Below are 23,538 nucleotides of genomic sequence, written 5' to 3'. Positions count from 1 at the left end.
CTGAAAACCCATAGAGGGCTGCCACCTCCAACACAATTCACCCATGCCACTCCTGAGTTCACCAGTGGGCAAAGCAAGCAGGCTGTACAAATTCCTCCCTCCCCAAGAAGCACTGAGACTCACTTTACAAGCACAAGTCAGTCAGATCTCACTCATCCACAGAAAAAGACTTACTGCATACACAGAGACTAACAAAACCATGCTGGGGATGTAACACCATTGCTGCCTTCCCTTACCAGAAAAAAAGCTAATGGACTATCCAAGCATAAAGGTGGTAATTACTATTCTAGCTAAGTAATAGTGGATCCACTTGTAAAATTCATCTTTCATTATATTAATTTTGCCATGCACATTACCTTGGAGTCTCTTTTCCATAAGAAGTGAAGTTGAATTTATTACTTTCCATTCTTTCCTTTATTTAGCCTCTTGCTTCTTCCCAAGTCTGTTTCCTTCCAGGATCCCCTTCTTTTCTCCATTCCACAAGTAACACCAAGACATCACCTTGGTTTCCCTCTAGTGCTGTCTTTGTTTTTCTTCTGAGTTTCATCAATGGAACATATACCAGCCTTTTATCTGAATGCTACACCATCCACATCTAATCTTTCTTTAACTGTTATTATGTTTTGATATTCCAGGAAACAATCTACATTAAGTATTTAATTATTCACATGAGTCTGCTTATGTTGTATAAAGGTACGTTCAAAAAATAGACCATGTAAGTCTAAAACACAATTAGAACAAACACTTGTGACAGTACATTCCCCCCCCCCCCCCCCCCCCCCCCATCCTGCCAGCAGGAAACGAAACTTCTCCAGGAAGGGAGAAGGGGAAGGAAACACTGGAGGCTGCAGGTTGAAATTTGAACTGGCCAGTCGAGATGCGCCAGGTACACCGAGGTGACACTCTTGCCCAATAGGATTAAATGACCACAGGTCAGATTTGATAGGGGTATAAACGGGGCCCCGCCAGAGAACATTTTGAGTCGGTCCTTCTCGGAGCAGGGGGTCTGCAGTTGGGGACTCCCCCTCGGGTCGGGGCACCGCCCGAGGTAACTCCTCGAGGGAGAGAGCCCTCAGCTTCTAGGTGAGTGATACGCGTGTTTTGGAGCCATCGCTTTAAATCTTGGGGATTCTTGAGTCGGTGGTGTAGTATTAATTCTCTTTACATCATTGAGCCTGTGGCTTTATAAAATGTTACCGGACTTCTGACTGACTTTAGCTGAAGAATAAATCTGAGTTTTAACACCTGTTGGATTTGGTTGTGCATGCATCCGTAACAATACCCATATATATACCTATATAAAAATGAGACACTATTGGATTTGCTCAGATATTCTGCAGTGTTCAGAGGGCTTTATTTCTATACTGCAGGAGAGATTGGCTGCAGATCCAGAGGCACTACTCTGCTATTACACCATGTCAATTTTTCATCATCTCAGAGGCCCTTGTCATGGAAAAATGGATAACTTTAAGCAAGAAATTGATCCAAGGTGAGAGTTAAACACCTGGAAGTAAATGTGGCAAGGAATAAAAAGCAAAGAGGAAGCAGTTATCTCCCATGCAAAGCAATGGCATTGGGGCCAGTCATTCAGGATGCTGAATTTGGGAACTCCTCTGGCCTCTCTAGGGAAGCAGGTGGCTCCTAGAAGAAAAAATCCTCTTGATATCTGTAGGCATTTCCACACCAAGGGGGCAGTGGATTGGAGTGCTGTGCCCCATGGCTGTGTCTGTACTGCTGGCCATGGGGTGCAGCTGGGAGGCCGAGCATCCCTGCAACAAAATGGAGCTGCTGGCTGCAAATCCAGCAGTGCTGAGCTGAGCCTAGTCCTTGCAGTCACAGCCCTTCACCAACCACTGGTCAGGCTCCGCACTGGCTCCAGCCCAGCAGACCTGGCTGAGCTCCCCATGCCAGTAGGCAGCACAACCAGCCCATGTGCCCTCAGCTCCCCTCTGCCCCTCCTCTGGCCATCCAGGCTACTTGAAGCTGAAGATTTTGGCAGCCATGCTTCTGATCTCTCCAACTCCATCTCCAGCATGTCCCTCTGGTTTCTTTGCTGTTCAGCTCAGCCGCAGCTCTTGCAAGGAGAAATGAGTTTTTACCAGGTCTGTCCCAGACTCTTCCCCAGATGCCAACAGCTGGCCCAATAGTCACCTGGAAGGTGCTGGGTGAGGGCTATGGGGCTGTTTGTCACCCCCCAGAAGGTGGACAAGGGCATCCCAGCTTCCCAGTCTACCCATGCTCCTCTCTGCCCATGTACGCCCACAGCATCACCCCCCACAGCTGAGCTTTTCAGTCTCCGGAGCACCAGGTGCATCTCAAAGCCATGCCAGCAGCTGGCAGAGGAGGTATTCTCTACATCTTCCTCTCCACTCCTTCTCACCCCCTCACCATCTACATCTGTGTCCCCAGATGCCAGGTCAGCAGGGGGGACACAGCAAGCCCAGCCCCATGAGCCACACCCATGTCCTGGAGGGTCGTATCGATGTCCTGGAGGGCAACATTTCAGCTAAAGCTCAAGTCCCTCTTGCCCAGGGATGGCAACCCCAGGCAGGGGTGATCCAGCCCCCCCCCGACAGAAAGCCCTCTGCCACCACCTTCCTACCCAGTGTCCCCCATGCCCCATGTCCAGCCTCTGCCTGCCTTGTCTCTCCCTGCCCTCTCCCTCCAGACACCGTCACCTCGGCTTGTCCCTTCAAAAATGGCATTATTATAGATATCATGATTTTTGGTACTATTGTAAAGCGCTGAAAGATGTGAAACGAAAGGTATTAAATACAATCAAAGGGTGGAAAGACTGTGTCAACTAAACTTGCAGAAGCGATAAGAGGTTTCGCCTGTTTTTCGTCCAGACAATCATCTGGACATGCCATGGCCTGGAGAGCACAAGAAGGGAAATGAGCACCAAACGATGCCAGCCCTGCCTGTGTACAGCTCAGCAAACATGAAAAGAAGGGTCTTGCCAGAGGGCGAGCCCCCATCAAAAGCCCAAGTGATGGATAATGCCAACCTGCAGCCAAATAAAACATTAAAAGCCTCTGATAAGAAAAGGTCGGGAGGAATTAGTTATACATCACCACCACCTGCTGGGTACCGCAGGAAGGAGTGCCACCACTACCCTGTGTGGCAGTACATTCCCCTCACCCCTATCCTGCCAGCAGGAAACAAAACTTCTCCAGGAAGGGAGAAGGGGAAGGAAACACTGGAGGCTGCAGGTTGAAATTTGAACTGGCCAGTCGAGATGTGCCAGGTACACTGAGGTGACACTCTTGCCCAATAGGATTAAATGACCACAGGTCAGATTTGACAGGGGTATAAACGGGGTCCCGCCAGAGGACACGTTGGCAGTCCTTCTCGGAGCAGCGGGTCTGCAGTTGGGGACTCTCCCTTGGGTCGGGGCACCGCCCGAGGTAACTCCTCGAGGGAGAGAGCCCTCAGCTTTTAGGTGAGTGATATGCGTGTTTTGGAGCCATCACTTTAAATCTTGGGGATTCTTGAGTCAGTGGTGTAGTATTAATTCTCTTTACATCATTGAGCCTGTGGCTTTATAAAATGTTACCGGACTTCTGACTGACTTTAGCTGAAGAATAAATCTGAGTTTTAACACCTGTTGGATTTGGTTAGTTGTTCATCCGTAATATTTTAAATTGGCGTAGTTGGCAGGATGGTGTTAATGGAGGAATTATTACGGAGGCACGGCTGCAGCCCTTCTCCCCCGGGTCTGGACTGGGCGAAGGAGAAGTGGTCTGACCCAGCAGCGGTCGTGGAGAGAGTAGAACTATGCCGCGGAAGTAGTTGAGACGGCAAAGGCAGTGTGTGTGCCCTCCTGGGCACCTGCTTGATTCAAGCACAGAACCGAAAGAGTGATTCTGCTAAAAGGCAAGGGGAAATAGATTATCTGAAGGTGGAATTGGAGGAAAGGGACATGCGGCCCCTTATTGAAACAGAAGGGCACGCGGCCCCGCACGGTGGGAGCCCCCGGAGCGCTGTTTGCACGGCCCCTTGGTCGGGACCGGAACTGAGTATTTGTGGAGAGTTTCTCTAACGGGAGAGGATCGGATACTGTTGAGTGATGATCTAGCGAGAGGTTACTGGTGACCGGGAGTGTTTCTGAGTGATGGACCATGAGGTGATCAGTCGATAAGGTCCCGAGTAGCCTACTGGGCTGGGGGTGTGGACCCCAAGGAGAAAGGAGAACCTGTTACTATCCGGGAAAAGGGACTGTTGGAGGTAACGGAGGGCAGCAGGAAGGTCCGCCCAGCCCGTTGTAAACCCCGCCCCGAGCGGTCTCGAACTCGCGGTCGGTCGGGTCGGAACTACGATCCCGGAAGGGACGCCCTCTGGCAGAGGGCACCGGCACGGGGGGCACCCCGAGCCGTGCTGCACGGGCAGTCCGCTGGCGGCATCCGGGAGTGGGATTGCTGGAGGGGAAAGCTAGAGACCAAAGGGAAGCGCCAGCAACCCCGCCCCCTCGGGAAGAGAAACGGGACCCTTTCGCGGCACTGCGAGAGGAACTGGAAGGGCTAAAAACTAGGAGCTGCGGTTTGGGGTTCAGGCCGCCCAATCCACATGGTGAATACCTGCTGATAAAGAGCCTTATATACGCATTCCTGTGGGTCCAAGATGGATAAGTTTGGAATTCTTAATCGATACAGGAGCCCAAATTAGTGTTTTAAATGAACGACAAGCTAGTGAGCTGGGAATTAGGCCATCGAGAAAGGCTATAAACATTAGAGGAGTAACAGGGGCGACAGGAAAATGCCCCATAGCTCGAACTCAAGCTCGAACTCAACTCTGGCTACTGGGGGAAAAGAGAATGACAGCTGTGGAAGTGGCTTTAAGCCCCTATGAGGGAAATATACTGGGATTTGATGTGCTGGCAGGCAGACAATGGGACCTACCCAATGGTAGGGTGTGGAGCTTCGGGGGCAGGGAGGCAGAGGCTATTCATGTGAGAACCTTGCAGGTTGCTCCTGCACTACTGCAATCTAAGGTAACCTGTGTCCCTCAATACCCACGTCCAGCTGCGGCCAAATGGGGCATTTTGGAAGTAATTAATGATCTGGAGAAAAGAGAGATCATCAGTTGCACACATTCTCCTTATAATTCTCCTGTTTGGCCAGTCCATAAATCAGATGGAAGGTGGCAACTAACAATTGATTATAAAAGATTGAACAGTAATACCCCACCATTAACTTCTGCCGTCCCAAGTATTACCTCAGTGATTGCCCACCCTCTATGACTTGCTCCGAAAAAACAGAAAATGGGATTGGACTTTGCAACATACGGAAGCCCTTAATGCTCTGAAAGATGAGCTTAAGGCTTACCAGAGACTAGGTCCATTGCACCCACTAGATCCTTTAAGGGTGGAATGGGGATTTGCTGAACATGCCTCATACTGTGGTGTATTTCAAAAGGGGCCACAGGGACCAGCCAGGCCTTTATTATTCTCTTCCACTGCATTTAAAGAGACTGAACAATGATATTCAGATTGGGAGAAGGGGGTCTTTTCCCCTCACTAGAGCAGTTAAAGAGGCTGAAAAGCTGCGTACTTCACAGGATGTTATAGCACAGGGTCCTTTCCCCGCTCTTAAATTCAGTCCTCAATGGGTCTCCTCCTCTGGAGGGAGTAGCCCAAAAGGCCACAGTTAGGAAATGGTATGCATACCTAGAAGGGATAAGCCAATTGCTCCCACTAAAGGAGGGTCTGACTAAGGTTTTTCAAACTACAGCAACATGTAAACCCTGACCCAGCCTTGCTGGGTCAACCATATAAACCTTCTCTGATTGAGGAGGCACCCAAATTCGTGACAGGCTCAGATGTGCAGGGAGTGTGGTTCATGGATGCATCTGCCCATCGAGTGGGATCAAAATGGCAATATAAAGCAGTGGCATTGGAGATTGGTACTGGGAAGACAGCTGAAGAAGAGGGTGAAGGTAGTGCACAAGTAGGAGAACTACGGGCTTTATTACTGGCCGTAGGGAATGGTGCTACCATTGTCTATGCTGACTCTTACGCAACCTTTAAGGGCGCTACAGAGTGGATATGTCAGTGGGAATCTAGTAAGTGGGAAGTAGGTCATGCAAAAGTGTGGAGGACAGAGGACTGGCAACATCTCCTGGCAGTAGGGAGATCCCGACCTTTAAAGGTGGGATGGGTGAAGGGCCATGCTTGGGATGGAACCCCAGCTGCAGAATGGAATCAGCAGGTGGACCACCTGGCCCAAATCAGGATGGTCACCAGTGAGAAGGAAGATTGGGATAGACTAGCAGAATGGTTGCATATCAAATGAGGCTGCTCAGGGAAAGCAGATCTCTATTATGAATGCCGATCTTGGGGTTGGCCAGTGTCTATGAAAACCTGTGAAGCAATTCTTACAGCTTGCCTGCAATGCCAAATAAGGCTTAAAGCTAATCACCCAAACCAAGCTCTGGCCCAGCATATTGTTGCAAATATTTTGATAAAGAAATTAAAATCTAATTATATAAAAGAGTTTGGTTTGATTAAGAAGTAGAAAATTGTGAAGCATAGGTATGGGAGTGTTAAGTTTGAAATGTAGTCATAGGAACTTAGGAACTTTAGAAAATGTACTATGTGTAACTATAAGAATTCAAGTATTGTCTAAAATCAGTTAACCACAGAAACTTTGACAAAGATTTGTTGGTTTGTAGTGTTTTGTTTTAGGAAACTAAGGAAACCGCTATGGACACTAGTTTGCTGCTTGGAAACCCCTTACCCTTCCCACCTCGATCTAATTATCGAGGATTCCAATCAGTAGAGTTAAGTGAGATTAACCAATGATTGTTTTAACATAAGAATATTAATAAGATGGTGTGTCTGAAGGGCCAATTATTAGAAAGGTTAAATTTAAGAATAGACATAGTATGCATTTTTATGTAAACTAATATAGATCATGGTGAGAATTGTACTGCGCAGAATCACCTAAGAGAGGTCAAGAAGCGGACAAGTGAAGACGACTATGGAAGACCACCAGAGGGCTTCTGAAGACCACCAGAGACCTTCACTGCGCCTGCGTGAAGAGACATTTACATATGCTAATGATTTATCGGAAAGCTAATGATTATGTATAACATTTTCCAGAAATTTAGTGAATATGTATAACAGGTGTGTATTTAACCTGCACAGTTAGACTAGCTAGGTGCACATGCTAGGTGGAGCGATCCCCCCTGTGCCCAGCGCTGCAATAAAGGAATGCCTGCTTCTTAACTTCTCATTGCTGTTAAGGAGTTTTATTCCGGATTTCGGTAACAATATCAGACAAGGCAAGGCTCTTTGGAGCACGTGGCAGGTTGATTACATTGGTCTTCTGAGACCATCTCATGGGAGTGGAAAGACTCACCACATCAGTGCCCAGTGGATAATCCCGGACTTCTAACCCTGTGACCCGATTTTAAGACCAAGGCCCAGTTTGTGCTTTTTTACAGGACCATGAAGGAATGAGTCATTCCAGTCCTTTTGCTGACAGTGATGACGGTGACAGGCATGGATGGTGAAGATCTGCATGATAATGTCGTGGCAAAATGATGGACGTTAATATATCGCGAGTCCTTGACCTCGCACGAGAGCAATGTAACAATTATAGTTGGAGGTTCAGATTGGATGGGGGAGGAGGTTATACTCATGTTGTTTATAGTTGGTCACCAGGTGCAGTAAATGCTAGTTCAGTATGAAACAGATGTGACTACATCCTCCAAGTAACCCATGGGATCACGGGGTAGAGTTGGAATGGTACTACGCTATGCCCTGAAATTCCATGGGGGCAACTGTATGGTACTCGAGGAACATCAATAGAGCACCCTAGAACCGAGTTTACAGCTATCAACCTTAGCCAATGCTACATCTAACAATTTGGGGACTCTCAAACAATCGGTTATAACATATTGGTAAGATGACTATCAAAAATTGGGCTGTATTGGATTAGATGCCAAAGAAAGAGAAGGGTATATGTAAAGTTTTGAACATGTCAATGGACAACTGCTGTGTTCACTCCAAATGTGTCAATGTGGCTTCAAGACTAAATCAACGAGAGAATACGGCAAGAGACTCAGAGGCAATTGCTTCTGCACCAGGGACCAACTGGTTGGGAAAAGTTTTGATATGTTCAGATTTTCTTTCACAGGGTGGGTGACCAGCCTTCTCTGATCTTTAATAATGCTTGTAGCTATGATTACTGTAATCTATATTGCAATAAGTTCTATCAAATGCTTGGTAGTGAAGCCTGTACTAACGGTTAAGTATAATCCTTTAAACTGTCCATACACTGAATATTCCTGTGTTCGATATTCCACTTTAGTTCTAGACCAGAAGGGAACGATGACCCACAATGAGCATCAAACTCGCCAAACTGTACCCCCTTTTAACTTTGGAGGCAAGAGGTGACTGTACCACCACTCCAAAGAAACCAGTCGAATCATGACTGTGGTCACGGGGTGGATTGTGGCAGTACATTCCCCACCCCACCCCCACCCCACCCCCATCCTGCCAGCAGGAAACAAAACTTCTCCAGGAAGGGAGAAGGGGAAGGAAACACTGGAGGCTGCAGGTTGAAATTTGAACTGGCCAGTCGAGATGTGCCAGGTACACTGAGGTGACACTCTTGCCCAATAGGATTAAATGACCACAGGTCAGATTCGACAGGGGTATAAAGGGGGTCCTGCCGGAGGACACGTTGGCAGTCCTCCTCGGAGCAGCGGGTCTGCAGTTGGGGACTCCCCCTCGGGTCGGGGCACCGCCCGAGGTAACTCCTCGAGGGAGAGAGCCCTCAGCTTCTAGGTGAGTGATATGCGTGTTTTGGAGCCATCGCTTTAAAACTTGGGGATTCTTGAGTCGGTGGTGTAGTATTAATTCTCTTTACATCATTGAGCCTGTGGCTTTATAAAATGTTACCGGACTTCTAACTGACTTTAGCTGAAGAAGAAATCTGAGTTTTAACACCTGTTGGATTTGGTTAGTTGTGCATCCGTAACACCACTTTCCACCAGAGAGGATAAACATACCGTTGCAGGGAACTTGAGGAAGCAGACTGAAAGGAATGTCAACTATTCCACCTGTTCCAAGTAATAAAAGCCTCCCACTGTGAGTTTAGTCTCCAATATATGTGAAATCTTTTTTAAAGAAAGATCTGCCTGAAAGTTGTGTGCCCTGATGTTATGGGTTTGTGTGGCAGGGGTTTTCTTGGTAGCGGGGAGGAGCCACAGGGGTGGTGTTTTAGGGTGGTTTTGAGGATTCCCGAGAAGGCGAACACACGCACGCTGTCTATAAGGGGAAAAAGCAAGCATTTATTAACTACAGATGTGTGTTATGCTAAGGGTATCTTGTAAAGCAAGTTAACATACCGACCCGAGGACTGTGAGGAAGATGGACCATCCGTACATTCTTGTGCCGTCTTGTGCTGCGAGCTCAGCCCAGCAATCGGTAGGTGCCAGCTTTACGTGGGCGTCCCCACGGAGGCAACGGTGGCCTCGCCATACACCAGCCCGATGCTCTTCGGAAAAATTCCGCTATTTATACATTTGCGGAGGAACGGGTTTCGGCACACGTGGCCAGCGGGTGCCAAAACGCGCCTCGATTGTAACATAGGGAGCCTATGACGCATGCGCCCGCTGGCCAGGCGCGCTGCACGAGCCATAGCCACCCTGTCTATTGGTTCATGGGCTTTGTACATGCGGCATATTGTCATCATCCAGCAGTCACTCGCCAATCATGCACACAGCTGTGCTGTGCAACAGCCTGCTGCCCGTCCTCCCCCAGTATTGCTCGGCTCTCTTATCTCCGTGGTCAGCATTCCAAGCAACAGGCAACAAACCATCTATTTTCTGTGATGACTGCGTTTTCCTCGGCTATCTACCTCTCCCCCAGTGTTCATCCACGGACCAAAATCCCATCTTTTAACCCATCTGTATACAGGTGGCTCCTGTGAGAAGCTGCTAGAAGCTTCCCCGGCTCCAAGTCGGACCCACCTCTGGCCAAGGCCGACCCAATCAGCGACGGTGGTAGCACCTCTGGGAGAACGGATTTAAGAAGGGGAACCTGTAGCGAGTGTGAGGGATTGGAATGTAAGAGGAACACCTAGGCAGATACTGAGGTCAGTGAGGAAGGAGGTGATGCCCCTGCAGCCCGCAGTGAGACGGCAGGCTGTCCCCCCCCAGCCCATGGAGGTGAGTGGGGGAGCAGATGCCCACCTGCAGCCTGGGGAGGAGCCCACAGATGGCCGTGACTCCATGGGAAAGCCCGCGCTGGAACAGTCTGTGACTGAAGATCGCCCGTGGAAAGGACCCACGCCAGGGAAGTTTGGGAAGAACTGCAGCCCGCGGAAAGGACTCACGTTGGAGAAGTTCGTGAAGGACTGTCTCCTGTGGGAGGGACCCCACGGTGGAGCAGGGGCCGAGTGAGGAGTCCTCCCCCTGAAGAGGAAGGAGCGGCAGAGACAAGGTGTGGTGAGCTGACCCCAACCCCCACCCCCTGTTCCCCTGCGCCGCCGGGGGGAGGAGGGAGAGAGAACCGGGAGTGGGGTTGAGCTGGGAAGGAGGGAGGGGTGGGGGGAAGGTGCTCTAAGGTTTGGGTTTACTTCTCAGTATCCTTGTTTTGATTTGATTTGTAGTAAATTAAATTGATTTTGTTTCTTCCCCAAGTTGAGCCTGTCTTTTGCCCGTGACCATAAATGGTGAGTGATCCCTCCCTGTCCTTGTCTTGACTCACGAGCCTGCCTTTATATTTTCTCCTCATCCCATGGGGGCCGGGGGTGGGGAGGAGTGAGTGGCTTCCTGGTGCCTTGTTGCCCTCTGGGTTTAAACCACGACACCTGACAACACCATACTACCATAATTGCCCAAACTCTACAGTGTGCTAGAGTACTTGATGGAAAATACAAGTTAGAACTTCTGTTAAGCCTCAGGTATGTTAACACCAAAGCAAGTAAAATGCCTCCTGAAAGTGCTTCTGATAAGATATAGTTCTCGTTAAATTTGGAGAAAAAAAACCCAAAACACATTTTGCTACTTATAGATGTGTTAAGTTTTTGTATTGTTTCCTAACAGAGAAAAAGGAAAACCTTAGTCTTGGAGACTGAGTTTTGTCCCAATTTAATATTTTAAGATCACCAAAAACTACCTGCTTCTCAAAATAAATATATAGCAGTCTGTATCTCCCTGCCCTAAACCACATATATAACAGATTATTTGCTGCCATTCAAGAGATTTATTGCACTTTACATAATACACAAAAGCAAACAAATCAAAAAGAACACCAAAATACAGAGAAAAGAAGGGTGTTCCACAATATACAACATCCAAAGTAAAATACAAGGAGGGTGAAGGTGGGAAGGGAGATATGAGAAATACATATATTAGAATTTGATCTTTAAGTACAGTAAACATTATTATGTTTATGTATTATATTATGTATTATCAGATGTAGAATGAAAGCATTTAGAAATACTTCTACTTTCTCAAGCTTAAAAACACAATCTCTATATTCCCTAACTATTGTACCAATTAGTCTTTATAGTATGAAATTGTATGACAGAGAGCGTGAGAGAGCTTACATTGTATACTGCATAGTCATGGTTAAGTAAGCATGACTGAAAGACCCCAGCTCATTGCTGGGAGAAGGACAGCCCCCATCCTGAAGAATAAAGGATACCCTGGACTACCAAGATAATGCCAGCATCCTAGCCCCTCTAACACCTCTGTGAAACCCTCCCATTGTCTGACATCATAGATAACTAGCTGTAGCAAGACCAACTCCAGGGACATATAGATCAAGAAAGAAGCAGGTGGATGATGATGATGCCATAGAATTATAGTTGCTTTGCAAAACAGTAGTATGTGTGTGTTAAGTAGTGATTGGTCAAATCATGTTGTATCTGAATGCTTGAAAGGTGTAAGAACCATGTGTAAAACTGTATTCGGGGTGCCTCAATTTGAATGGGACACCTCATGAGCATGAATAAAAAAGTTACTCTTGTAATTCTATACTTTGTGATCTAGCCTCTCTCTCCTTGGTTGGCACGGGCCAGGTGCAAAATTTTCGTGACAATATCCCGAAAAGGACAAAATAGGCCTAACTTTCTGTAGACCACTGTATGATTTATTCCTAGTGTTAAAAACAAAGATGTTAACAAAAGACTCTTAATTTGTGTATTCTGTGCTTTAAGCTATTTAATATTAATGTAACCAACTTATACAGCTACTGCATTAAAGGTATTGATGGCAGCATGCTTAAAACTGATTTAGCTTAATTTGGTTTTAATTTAAGTCACCTTTAAAACACTTCAAAATTTTATTCAGGAATTACAGAACTCGGGAACACAAAAGGATGTACAAAAGTGAATCACTGCCCCCCTGAACAGTGTCACCATCAGACTGAACAGTAAAAATAGGAAACTATTTAAATATATGAACAGAAAGCTTTTTCTCAAAGTCTTTTGTTTATTTAAATCGGACCACACACACAGTGTGTTTATTATTATAAATAAACTTGCCTGCTTTAAACTTCTAAGTAGTTGTCCTGGTTTCAGCTGGGATAGAGTTAATTGTCTTCCTAGTAGCTGGTACAGTGCTATGTTTTTGAGTTGGTATGAGAAGAATGTTGATAACACACTGATGTTTTCAGTTGTTGCTCAGTAATGTTTAGTCTAAAGTCAAGGATTTTTCAGCTTCTCATGCCCAGCCAACAAGAAGGCTGGAGGGGAACAAGAAGTTGGCACAGGACACAGCCAGGACAGCTGACCCAAAGTGGCCAACAGGGTATTCCATACCATGTGATGTCATGTCTAGTATATAAACTGGGGGGAGTGTGTAGGGTTCAGTTATATGGAACTTAGTTATTGGACCTGAAAATAGCTCATGGTCACAAGACTGTTCCAGGCGCCTTTAGAAGGCCTTGAACAGAATAAATAAGAAGATAGAAGAAGAAAGATCCCAATTAGGAAAACACAGGTGCACATTCCACGATAAAGGGAACTTGGCACAAACAACCTCAATTCAGGGGCTTATCTTGACCAATTGGACTAAGACAAGTCTTGTATGCTTTAATTAACACAACCAATTATGTCTTGTGTTTGTGCGCGTGGACAGTACCGATGTAACCAATCACCGCTTATGCTTGTGCGCGTGGACAGTACCGATGTAACCAATCACCGCTTATGCTTGTGCGTGTGAACAGTACTGATGTAACCAATCACCGCTTATGCTTGTGCGTGTGGACACCAAGTGCTTGCATGTAGTAGCCAATCAAAGTCTCTCAACAACTTAGAGAATTGTATAAAAATGATTAGCTAAGCTCAATAAACTGGCGACTTTAATCATCACATTGGTGTTCTGTCGTCCGGGCCCCGCATGGATTAATCCCTAAACCCTACATTTGGTGACCCCGACGTGATCCGAAGAGGAACAAGAGGCAACGCTACTGAAAAGGTGGGGGAATTGCTGTGGACCACGGTGGCTTGAAAGACAGCACCGGCACTGCTCGAGAGAGGCAGGACACTGCTTGGGAAAAAGCAGGTAAAATCGTAAGCTTACGTTGATAAAAAGGGCGGCATGGGTAACGCAGTATCTGCGAAAGAAAAAGCAGCCATAAAGACATTTATGAGGCTGACTGAAGAAACAAAAATAGATATTAAAAAGGATCAGTTAGAGGACTTGTTACAGTGGGGCCAAAGAAGAGGATTTTTAAAGGACTCTGAGGCCCTCTTTTCATTGTCTATTTGGGAGAATTTAGGAAAGGAAATATGGGACTCTGTACAAGAAGGAAATAAAATAGCTGCACGTCTGGCAGCACATTGGAAAAAGTGTCTCCAAATGATGCAGCAAATAACATCAGAAACTGCTGCTCAGGATGCGCTAAAACATGCTATAGCGACAGAAATTCGAACCATTAATGCTTCTGCTCCGCTAGCGTGCTGTCCGGCAGCGGAGACAGTATACGGAACATCGGAGCCCCCCCTGCTGCCAACAGCGCCGCCGTTAGAGGAACAGAAAACACCGGTTGCAGCTTTTCCCGTAGAAGAGCTGAATTTTGGGGGGAAGGGAAATAACGCCGATGTTCCCATGGCCCCATTAACACCCGAGGAACAGGCGGTGATAAATACTTTGCTGGAAAAGTCAAGTCAGTCGCCGTTACGAGCGGAGGACGTTCTTCTGCCCATGGACACTGATGATTGGGGGGCCCCACAGGACTTAGAGAATACTGAGGAAGCTCAAAACCAGCTATGTACCGATTCTGATGATGCAAACAAGGACTTGGCTACTCTAATAATAGAACAAAAAAAGACAAAGGAAATGCGGAAAAGAGACGGGGGTAAAAGTGGGCACCCGTTGTCGAGAAAGTCATATGAGAAAGCAGCAACTGCGATCATAGAGAATATGGATTCTTTTGCTAAAGTGGTGGGCAATGGGGAAGAAAAATCCCCCAGGGACAAAATGCAAGAACTGATTGATCTGTGTGTACAAAAGGGGGAATTAGTGCCCGATGAGGGGAAAGGGTCTGAAGGGAGATACGAGGATAGATACTGTTATAGACGCTTGTGACAAATTGGAGGAGCCAATTTGTAGTGAATAAAAAAGGTCGAATTTATTAGCAAGCGATAAAAGAGCAAAACAGCGCTGGGCGGCCGGGGAGGCAGTGCTCTGCCAAAAGCTCGCAACTTTCTGTTATAGTTACATTCCTTTTATACAGTTTATGCACCCCTCCCTTGTCAATCTTCACCTTGTCTTGTTTCTCTCTTTTTTTTTTTCCTTTGTTTGTGTAGGTTCATTATTGGGCGGATTCGGTCCATCTTCTCAAGGGGAAGTGTCTTTTTGATGTAGAATGTATTTTGTTGTGGAGATATGTAGTCGTGGTAGAGTTAATCCCCTTATCTAGTAAATTATAGCTGTTGTCTTTCTCTTCCTTATCTAGTAAGTTATATTTGTTATTTTTCCTCGTGATTTTTACGCAACATTTAAGCAAGCCCTGCTTTTCTTGTTTGGTTTTTTTTTTTACACAAAGCATTCGTTTAATTACAATGTGTGTCTTCCCCCTTCCCGATTAGTATGTAAGTAAATTATCATATTGTTGTTTTAACATCATTAGCCGAATTGATTCTATTCTGCTTTGAACAAGGGCTACAACTTTTATCTAAAATACACGGACCAAAGGTCAAGATTAGCAGTAAGACTTTTAGAGGTAATTGTGGAGAATGTCTCTACCCCCATGTGGGATTTCATGAACAAAGTTAACCCGTTCATTACAATACAAAGGAATGCGATGGCTAACAGACCCGCCCTCACAAAACACGGAACCAGCCCGGGCAGGACCCCCACCACCACCACCCAGCGATCCGTCCTTTTCGCCGGGACAACGCTGGCGCGGGATTATCGAGCAAGCCACTATAGAAGGAGTCATACTGCCACCCACTATCAGCTCATTTCCCGTGTTCACTGAACCAGGAGGGAAACGACAATGGGCGCCTCTGGACTGGAAAACGGTTCGAGAACTGCAAAAGGCCATCATGCAATATGGAATAGACAATAAGTACATACAACAAATGATACAACAATTTTTCAAGGCACAAACCTTAGTGCCCGCGGATATAAAGGTTTTGGTGGAGATGTTCTTCGAACCAACTCAGAGGTTGCTGTTTCACGATCGGTGGAGGCAGAAAGCAGAGGAAGCCCAGGTGAGAAATTTAGATGCTGGGGCGCAAAATCCACTTGCGTTTGTCAGTGTTGATATGTTACTCAGCACGGGACAGTTTGCTACTGGTCCCGTTCAGGCTGCATTAAGACCAGAGGTTTTACAATTGGCACAACAACTAGCTCTGGAAGCTATTTCAGAGGTGCCGCAAGTGGGTAAGCCGGTTCCACCCTATTCTCAAATCATACAAGGGGAAGAGGAACCGTACATGAAATTCCTTGACCGTTTGAAAGCTGCTGTTGATGCGTCACCCACTTTAACCCCCGAAGCAAAAACTGCAGTTGGAAAGGATTTAGCTATTCAAAACGGGAATGCAAAATGCAGACAAATCATTGCGTCGCTTCCACGTACAGCTACATTAGTGGATATCATAGAGGCTTGTAATCGCTTGCCTCTGATACAGGAACAAGAAAAAGCTAAAATACATGCTGAAGCTCACGCTGCTGCACTCGCGGTAGCATTGCAACCGATGGTGCGACAGGGGAAAGGAGACTACGGTCCACACAAAGACCCCCCCGTGTGTCATCGGTGTGGTCAGCTGGGGCATTTGAGACGTGCGTGCCCCCAACGTATAGCAACGCAGCCTCGATCTGTGCCGACACAGACTAACAGCAGCCGATCCAACTTTCCTGGAGTCTGTGAGAGGTGTGACAAGTTCGGACACAAGGCCAGCGACTGTTGATCAAAGTTTAAGAAAGACGGAACACCATTAACATTCAGCAATCAGGGAAACAGGATAACGAGCGCCAAGATGAGGGGCGCCAAGACATCAAGTGCCTCTCAGACGGGGATGATGGAGTACCCGGTTGTCTCTTAAAACTTAAGGCAGCCACCAAAGGAAGCGCAGGAGTCGACCTGGCCGTTGCCGCTGACACGACAATAACTGATGATAAAGTTCATGTTGTTCCATCGAATGCTACTGGGCCTTTGGGTCTTGGACTAAGTGCATTGCTTTTGGGACGCTCTTCTGTTTCTAAACAAGGAATATTCGTCTTGCCTGGAGTTATCGATGCTGACTTCACAGGAACTATTTCGATTATGGTGAAAGTATTTGTTCCTCCTGTAACCATTATGGCTGGGACCCGAATTGCTCAATTAGTGCCCTTCAAGGCTAGCGTCCCCTGTGTCAGAGACGCCGAACGAGGGGATGGGGGATTCGGATCCACTGACACCCCATTCGTGGCCTTCACAGAAATAATTGGATCTGCCAAACCCGTTCGTCAATTCAATCTATATGGACCTTTGGGAAAATCTCTGCTCGGTAAACGTATGCTCCTCAACACAGGGTCTGATGTGACCATAGTTCCAAAGGAAGAGTGGTTCGAGGACTGGGAATTACAAAATGTCAACACCGTGGTAACAGGTATTGGAGGCCAGAGTTCCACACAAATTAGCATAAATTTCATAACGATTGAGGACTGTGAAGACAAGAGGACGGCACATGTAAGGCCTTATGTTTTGAATACTACCGTGTGGCTTTTGGGTCGGGACGCTTTGGCGCAATGGGGGGTTAGATTGACCACGCATTTTTAAAAGCGGCCATTGACAAGCGACCAACCCTAAAACTAAAATGGCTAACGGACAGACCCGTTTGGGTTGATCAATGGCCGCTGGTAACAGAAAAGGTCGCTGTTTTAGAGCAACTCGTGGCTGAACAGATGGAAGCAGGACATTTGGTTCCTTCTACAAGCCCGTGGAACACTCCCGTATTTACCATCTTGAAAAAGTCGGGTAAGTGGCATTTGCTGCAGGACTTGTGTGCAGTGAACAAAGTAATACAAGATATGGGATCCCTACGACCTGGTATTCCAACCCCTACTATGCTCCCCAGAGACTGGCCTTTAATTGTTGTTGACCTTAAAGACTGGTTTTTTACAATTCCTTTACACCCAGATGACTGTGAGAAATTTGCTTTTACCGTCCCAACCGTAAATCGGCATGCGCCAGCTAAGAGGTATCGCTGGGTCGTTTTGCCACAAGGCATGAAAAATTCACCGACTATATGTCAATGGTTTGTTGACATCGCTCTCGAACCATTTCGCAAGAAATGGAAAGAGGCTCTGATATATCATTACATGGACGACCTGCTAGTCTGTGCACAACAACTTTCACCTGAACAAGTATTAGCTGACCTGACGTTATACCTTGGGGTGTTTGGTTTAATCATAGCCCCAGAAAAGGTTCAGCTGACGGCACCCTGGAAATATCTGGGTTTGCAGGTTGCAGAAGCCTCTGTACGCCCACAAAAGCTATCGCTACACAAAGACATACGAAATGTACATGATGTACAAAAACTTGTCGGAGACCTACAGTGGATCCGGCCTTATTGTGGTATTACAAATACAGACTTACAACCACTGTTGGACTTACCGCGGGGCAGCAATAGCCTAACTTCTGTACTACAACTAAGTGCACCCGGGTGGCGAGCCTTGACAGCAATTGAGCAGAAAATCACATCATCTATGTCTGGCAGATATATCCCTGATTTGCCCATAAATTTGTATGTATATAACTCAGATAAGGAAGTTGTGGGAATTTTGGGTCAGTGGGATGAGCAACAAAAACAAAACCCGTTGGTAATACTAGAATGGATATTCTTGCCTGCTAGCATGTCAAAAACGGTAGTCACTAGAATTGAAGCTCTGGGGATGTGCATTCAAAAAGCAGGGGTAAGGGCGATACAAATTTCAGGGAGGCAAATGGACAAAATCATTTTACCTATGTCACTTGATATTGTGAGTAATGCCATGACGAAAAATGACTGTCTTGCAGTAGCTCTGCTGGACGTCAAGGGGGAAGTGGATAATCACTACCCCCCTCACCCATTATTTAAAACAATGTTAACAATGGAACCACACTCTATTTGCAGCGATAAGCCGCTGGAGGCCATTACTGTTTTTACTGATGCTAGCAGCAAGACAGGTAAAGCAGGATTTGTATATTTACAGGATGGATCCTGGAAATCCGAAGTCATTCTGTCAGAGGGGTCAGTACAAGTGCTCGAGTTATTAGCCGTATGCTCTGTTTTTAAAAAATGGGATAAAACACCTGTCAACATTATTTCGGATTCTCAATATGTCGTTGGGATAGTCAAACATATGCATAGGTCCCTACTAAAAACTGTAAACAATAAGCAGCTGTTTATGACACTTTTAAAATTATGGATGTTACTAGAAAAACGGACAGACTTATTTTTTATCGATCACGTTCGTAGCCATACAACGCTGCCGGGATTCATTGTGGAAGGTAATGCGCGCGCGGATCAGCTGGTAGTAGCTAATGCAAACATCTATTTTAATACACCCAAACCTGATTTGTTTGGACAAGCACTGCTATCCCATAAATTTGATCATCAGTCGGCAAAAGCGCTGAGTAAACAATTTAATCTTCCATTGCAGCAAACCAGAGCTATTCTTGCTGCTTGCCCAGACTGTGCGAATATTCCAAACTTACAACCACAGGGGGTGAACCCCTGGGGATTATCACCATTGCAAATTTGGCAAACAGATGTTATGGAATATCCCAGTTTTGGGAGATATAAATTTATTCATGTATCTATTGACACATATTCAAACCTTATGTGGGCTACTGTTCATGTATCAACCAATGCTAAGGCCGTAATTAAGCACCTTTTGGCAGCATTTGCCGCCATGGGAGTGCCAACAGAAATTAAAACAGACAATGGCCCGGGATATTGCGCACAGTCATTAGAAACATTTTTACAGATGTGGGGGGTAGCTTGTAATTTTGGCGTACCCCATAATTCCACTGGTCAAGCTATTGTTGAACGTGCACATCGGACCTTAAAGGATCGTTTAAACATTTTAAAAACGGGGGAAGACATGCAGCACTGTACCCCCTAAGAGTTAATAAGCAAAGCACTGTATGTTTTGAATTGGCTACAGCCACGTGGTACTGAGGATCAGATCCCAATTAATAGGCATATGTGTGGGAACAAAAATGTTGATAAAAATCAGCTGCAAGTTGCAGTATTCGATCTGGTTTTACAGCAGTGGCAAGGACCTTGCAAATTATTTACATGGGGAAGAGGGTATGCTTGTGTTTCCACAGGTAATGAACAACCCCATTGGATACCGGTGAAATGAGTCAAGCCGTGGATCGAGCGACCAGATGCCACAAACAACTCAGAAGAGCAAGAGCAAGAGGCAGTGGAGACGTCAGCAGGTCCCGAAGCCCTAGATAGACCGACTAGACAAATCACGACGGAGACCGACAGTCAATGTGGAGATTAAGAATGTGTGTAAAAAACATGGAATATGATATCGGGTTTGGATATGTACTTTAGTGCGAGTGGGTAGAAAAGATAGTTAATCATCAAAAAAAAAAAAAAAATTTTTTTAACCATTGTAACAGACATTCAACTAATCAACTAACCTACTAACCTATAACTAATTGTATAGAGAATAAGCAGTTTAGAATAAGTGCTGTAGAGAATAAGCAAACATATATATGGTTTTAATGTTAATCAGCACTCGGCGAAACATTACTCATAGAAGCTGAGTGTGGAAGTAGTTTTAAGATACCTGATATGTAGTCATTCATTCAGGAAAAAAAAAAAAAATTAAAAAAAAATTAATTATTTTTTTTGTGTTGCTAACAGTTAGTTAAAACTAAAATTAGAAGTAAGGTCATAGACTCAGTTAAGAATCTAGAAATAGGGCGATGGGAAAGTCCATTTTTCATTAATAACCTCGGGGTGAGATTATGCTTGTGTTTTCACAGGTGCAAGCCCACAATGGACTTCCGTTTGATTTATACGACCATCATCATCCGAAGCATCATAGATGGTGCAGCAATACGAATACCACCTCAGCCAAAAACTAATGCGTAGGTCATCTTAGCTAACATAACAGATTAAAATTCTCAGTGCATTACAGCCGCATCACAAAGCCCATGAACGAATTGATAAGATAACTATGACTTGTGCAGTGCGCCTGGCCAGCGAGTGCATGCGTCATAGGTTTTCAATTGAGGTGGATTTTGGCACCCGCCGGCCACGTGTGCTAAAATCCATTCCTCTGCAAATGTATAAATACCGGGATTTTCCGAAGAGCATCAGGCTGGTGTGCAGCAAAACCATAGTTGCCTCTGTAGGGACACCCACATAAAACTGACACCTACTGATTGCTGGGCTAAGTTTGCGGGACAAGACAGCAATATGCTATCAAAAAAAACCAAAAAACAAAAAAGTGAGAGAGGGGGAGATGTAGGGTTCAGTTATATGGAACTTAGTTATTGGACCTGAAAATAGCTCATGGTCACAAGACTGTTCCAGGCGCCTTTAGAAGGCCTTGAACAGAATAAATAAGAAGATAGAAGAAGAAAGATCCCAATTAGGAAAACACAGGTGCACATTCCACGATAAAGGGAACTTGGCACAAACAACCTCAATTCAGGGGCTTATCTTGACCAATTGGACTAAGACAAGTCTTGTATGCTTTAATTAACACAACCAATTATGTCTTGTGTTTGTGCGCGTGGACAGTACCGATGTAACCAATCACCGCTTATGCTTGTGCGTGTGGACACCAAGTGCTTGCATGTAGTAGCCAATCAAAGTCTCTCAACAACTTAGAGAATTGTATAAAAATGATTAGCTAAGCTCAATAAACTGGCGACTTTAATCATCACATTGGTGTTCCGTCGTCCGGGCCCTGCACGGATTAATCCCTAAACCCTACAGGATTGGGGGATCACTGCTCGGGGACTAACTGGGTGTCGATTGCAGGTGGTGAGCAATTGCCCTGCGCATCATTTATATATTCCAATCCTTTTATTATTACTGTTGTCATTTTATTAGTGTTATCATTATTAGTTTCTTCTTTTCTGTTCTATTGAACCGTTCTTATCTCAGCCCACGAGTTTTACTTCTTTTCCCAATTCTCTCCCCCATCCCACTGGGTGGGGGGGAAGTGAGCGAGCAGCTGCATGGTGCTTAGTTGCTGGCTGGCATTAAACCACGACAGTTGTTCTCTCTTCCAAGCTACCCAGAGCACCCTTTTTCAGGCTGAAATTTCTTAACACAAATAGCTTAACAGAACAGGAGCATATACTGACTTATGAAATTATTTGTATCAGGATAATAATGTCATCACTGGTCTGGGACAATGAATAAAGCGGAGATGCTCATACAAGTAAAGTCAGGATACAGATTCAGATGTTGAGCATTCTCAAGATTTTAAGGAGACTATTCTTGGAACTGTCCCCCTGTCACGACCTGTGCTGGACAGACCAGGGAGGGGTCGTGGTGAATTCAGAATTCCCTCGGACTAAATTAAGGTGAAGTGACACCAAATGATCAGTTGAACATTTTATTCATGGCAGAAGCAACCTGAACTTGGGAGGTGTAATAGTAGGCGGCGTGGTCTCTCACAACAGGAATTAGCATAAGACTACTTCTGTAAAGCGTGTAACCCGTGGTAACCATATACATCAATTCAGGGAACAAGGAGAGCCCTCCTGTTGAGTCACGAGGTTCAGAGTGGACCCCCTTGCTTTCTAGACTCCTTCTCAGAAAGAAGCCTAGGAGCGGCTAGATCCACTCCTAGTCCCAGACTTGGTCAATGGTTTTATGTCTAAATGGATGAGGTGGAGGGATTATGGGAAAAAAAGAGAGAGAGAGAGAGAAGAGCAAGATTTCACCAGTCCTGGGTGCAGCGTTGGTCCAGCCAGTCTAGAGGTCCAGTTCTGGTGGGCATGCACACATGGGGCGTCAGTTTGTGTCCTTTTATCATCTCCTTGCCCCTCCTTCAGGCGGGCACTTGAACTCATTAGGCTAATTAGGTGTCATGCACAGTTTGTGCTTCCAGAAACTTTGGGAAATGGGTCAGTGGGCTTGGGGGGGCGTTTGGGGAGTAACTTCTCCCTCCCTGCAGGTATGACCATTGTTTGACCTTTGGCCATATATGTTGAGCTGCCCTACTCAGTATATCAGAACATGGAACTGCGCACCCTCTGGCATGCCCTCCCTGTCCTGTTGCTAACTGACTTGCATCTGTGCAATATTCTTCCAAAATTGCTGAAGTCTCAATACTCAGTTGTGATGTGTTGACCCTGGCTGGATGCCAGGTGCCCACCAAAGCCACTCTATCACTCCCCCTCCTCAGCTGGAGACGGGAGAGAAAATATATCGAAAGGCTCATGGGTCGAAATAAGGACAGGGAGAGATCACTCACCAATTACCATCACGGGCAAAACAGACTCAACTTGGGGAAAATTAGTTTAATTTATTACCAAACCAATCAGAGCAGGGCAATGAGAAATAAAATCTAAATCTTAAAACACCTTCCCCCCACCCTTCCCTTCTTCCCGGGCACAACTTCACTCCCGAATTTCTTTACCTTCTCCCCCAGCACGGCAGGGGGATAGGAAATAGGGGTTGTGGTCAGCTCGCCAGACATTGTCTCTGCCGCTCCTTCCTCCTCAGGGGGAGGACTCCTTACACTCTTCCCCTGCTCCAGCGTGGGGTCCCTCCCACAGGAGACAGTCCTCCATGAACTTCTCCAACATGAGTCCTTTCTGTGGGCTGCTGTGGGAGCACTTGACTCAGTGACCACCTGTGGAAACAATAATATTATTGCTCTGGTTGGCAGAAAACCATGAGAACAGTGAAGTTCCCAGCGAAGTAATCATGCTGGAAGGACACGGAGCCAAGAACAGTGTAGAGATAAGATAGTTGCTGCTGAGTGGAAAATTTTGAAAAGCTTCTGCCCATGATTGCTGGCTGCTGTGTTGGACACAGCTAGAAGATATAAGGACTCGTTTTGTTCAATAAAGGGTCTTTGTTTGCAACCAGCTTCAGAGTCCGTTTTTCAATTGCAACA

At 45.9% G+C, this 23,538-nt stretch overlaps 2 protein-coding genes across 3 annotated transcripts in view; both read right to left on the bottom strand.

The window, feature by feature from the left end:
• LOC126035340 (endogenous retrovirus group K member 5 Gag polyprotein-like) overlaps positions 1 to 23,538 on the bottom strand; it is a 132,888-nt gene that overhangs the window by 5,681 nt on the left and 103,669 nt on the right. The gene's annotated exons all lie outside the window — the stretch shown is intronic.
• Positions 23,184 to 23,538, bottom strand: part of LOC126035282 (5'-AMP-activated protein kinase catalytic subunit alpha-1-like) — a 79,835-nt gene continuing 79,480 nt past the window's right edge. The window contains exon 10 of one of the 2 annotated variants that reach the window (XM_049793700.1): positions 23,184 to 23,271. In XM_049793700.1, coding sequence (XP_049649657.1) covers positions 23,261 to 23,271 — 11 coding nt within the window. In that variant the 3' untranslated portion in view covers positions 23,184 to 23,260. The remainder of the gene's footprint in view (positions 23,272 to 23,538) is intronic. The other variant, XR_007504892.1, reaches the window with a different exon arrangement.

The sequence above is a fragment of the Accipiter gentilis genome, chromosome W, assembly GCF_929443795.1.
Source record: "Accipiter gentilis chromosome W, bAccGen1.1, whole genome shotgun sequence".
Taxonomy (NCBI): domain Eukaryota; kingdom Metazoa; phylum Chordata; class Aves; order Accipitriformes; family Accipitridae; genus Astur; species Astur gentilis.
This window is presented reverse-complemented; position numbering and strand designations above follow the sequence as displayed.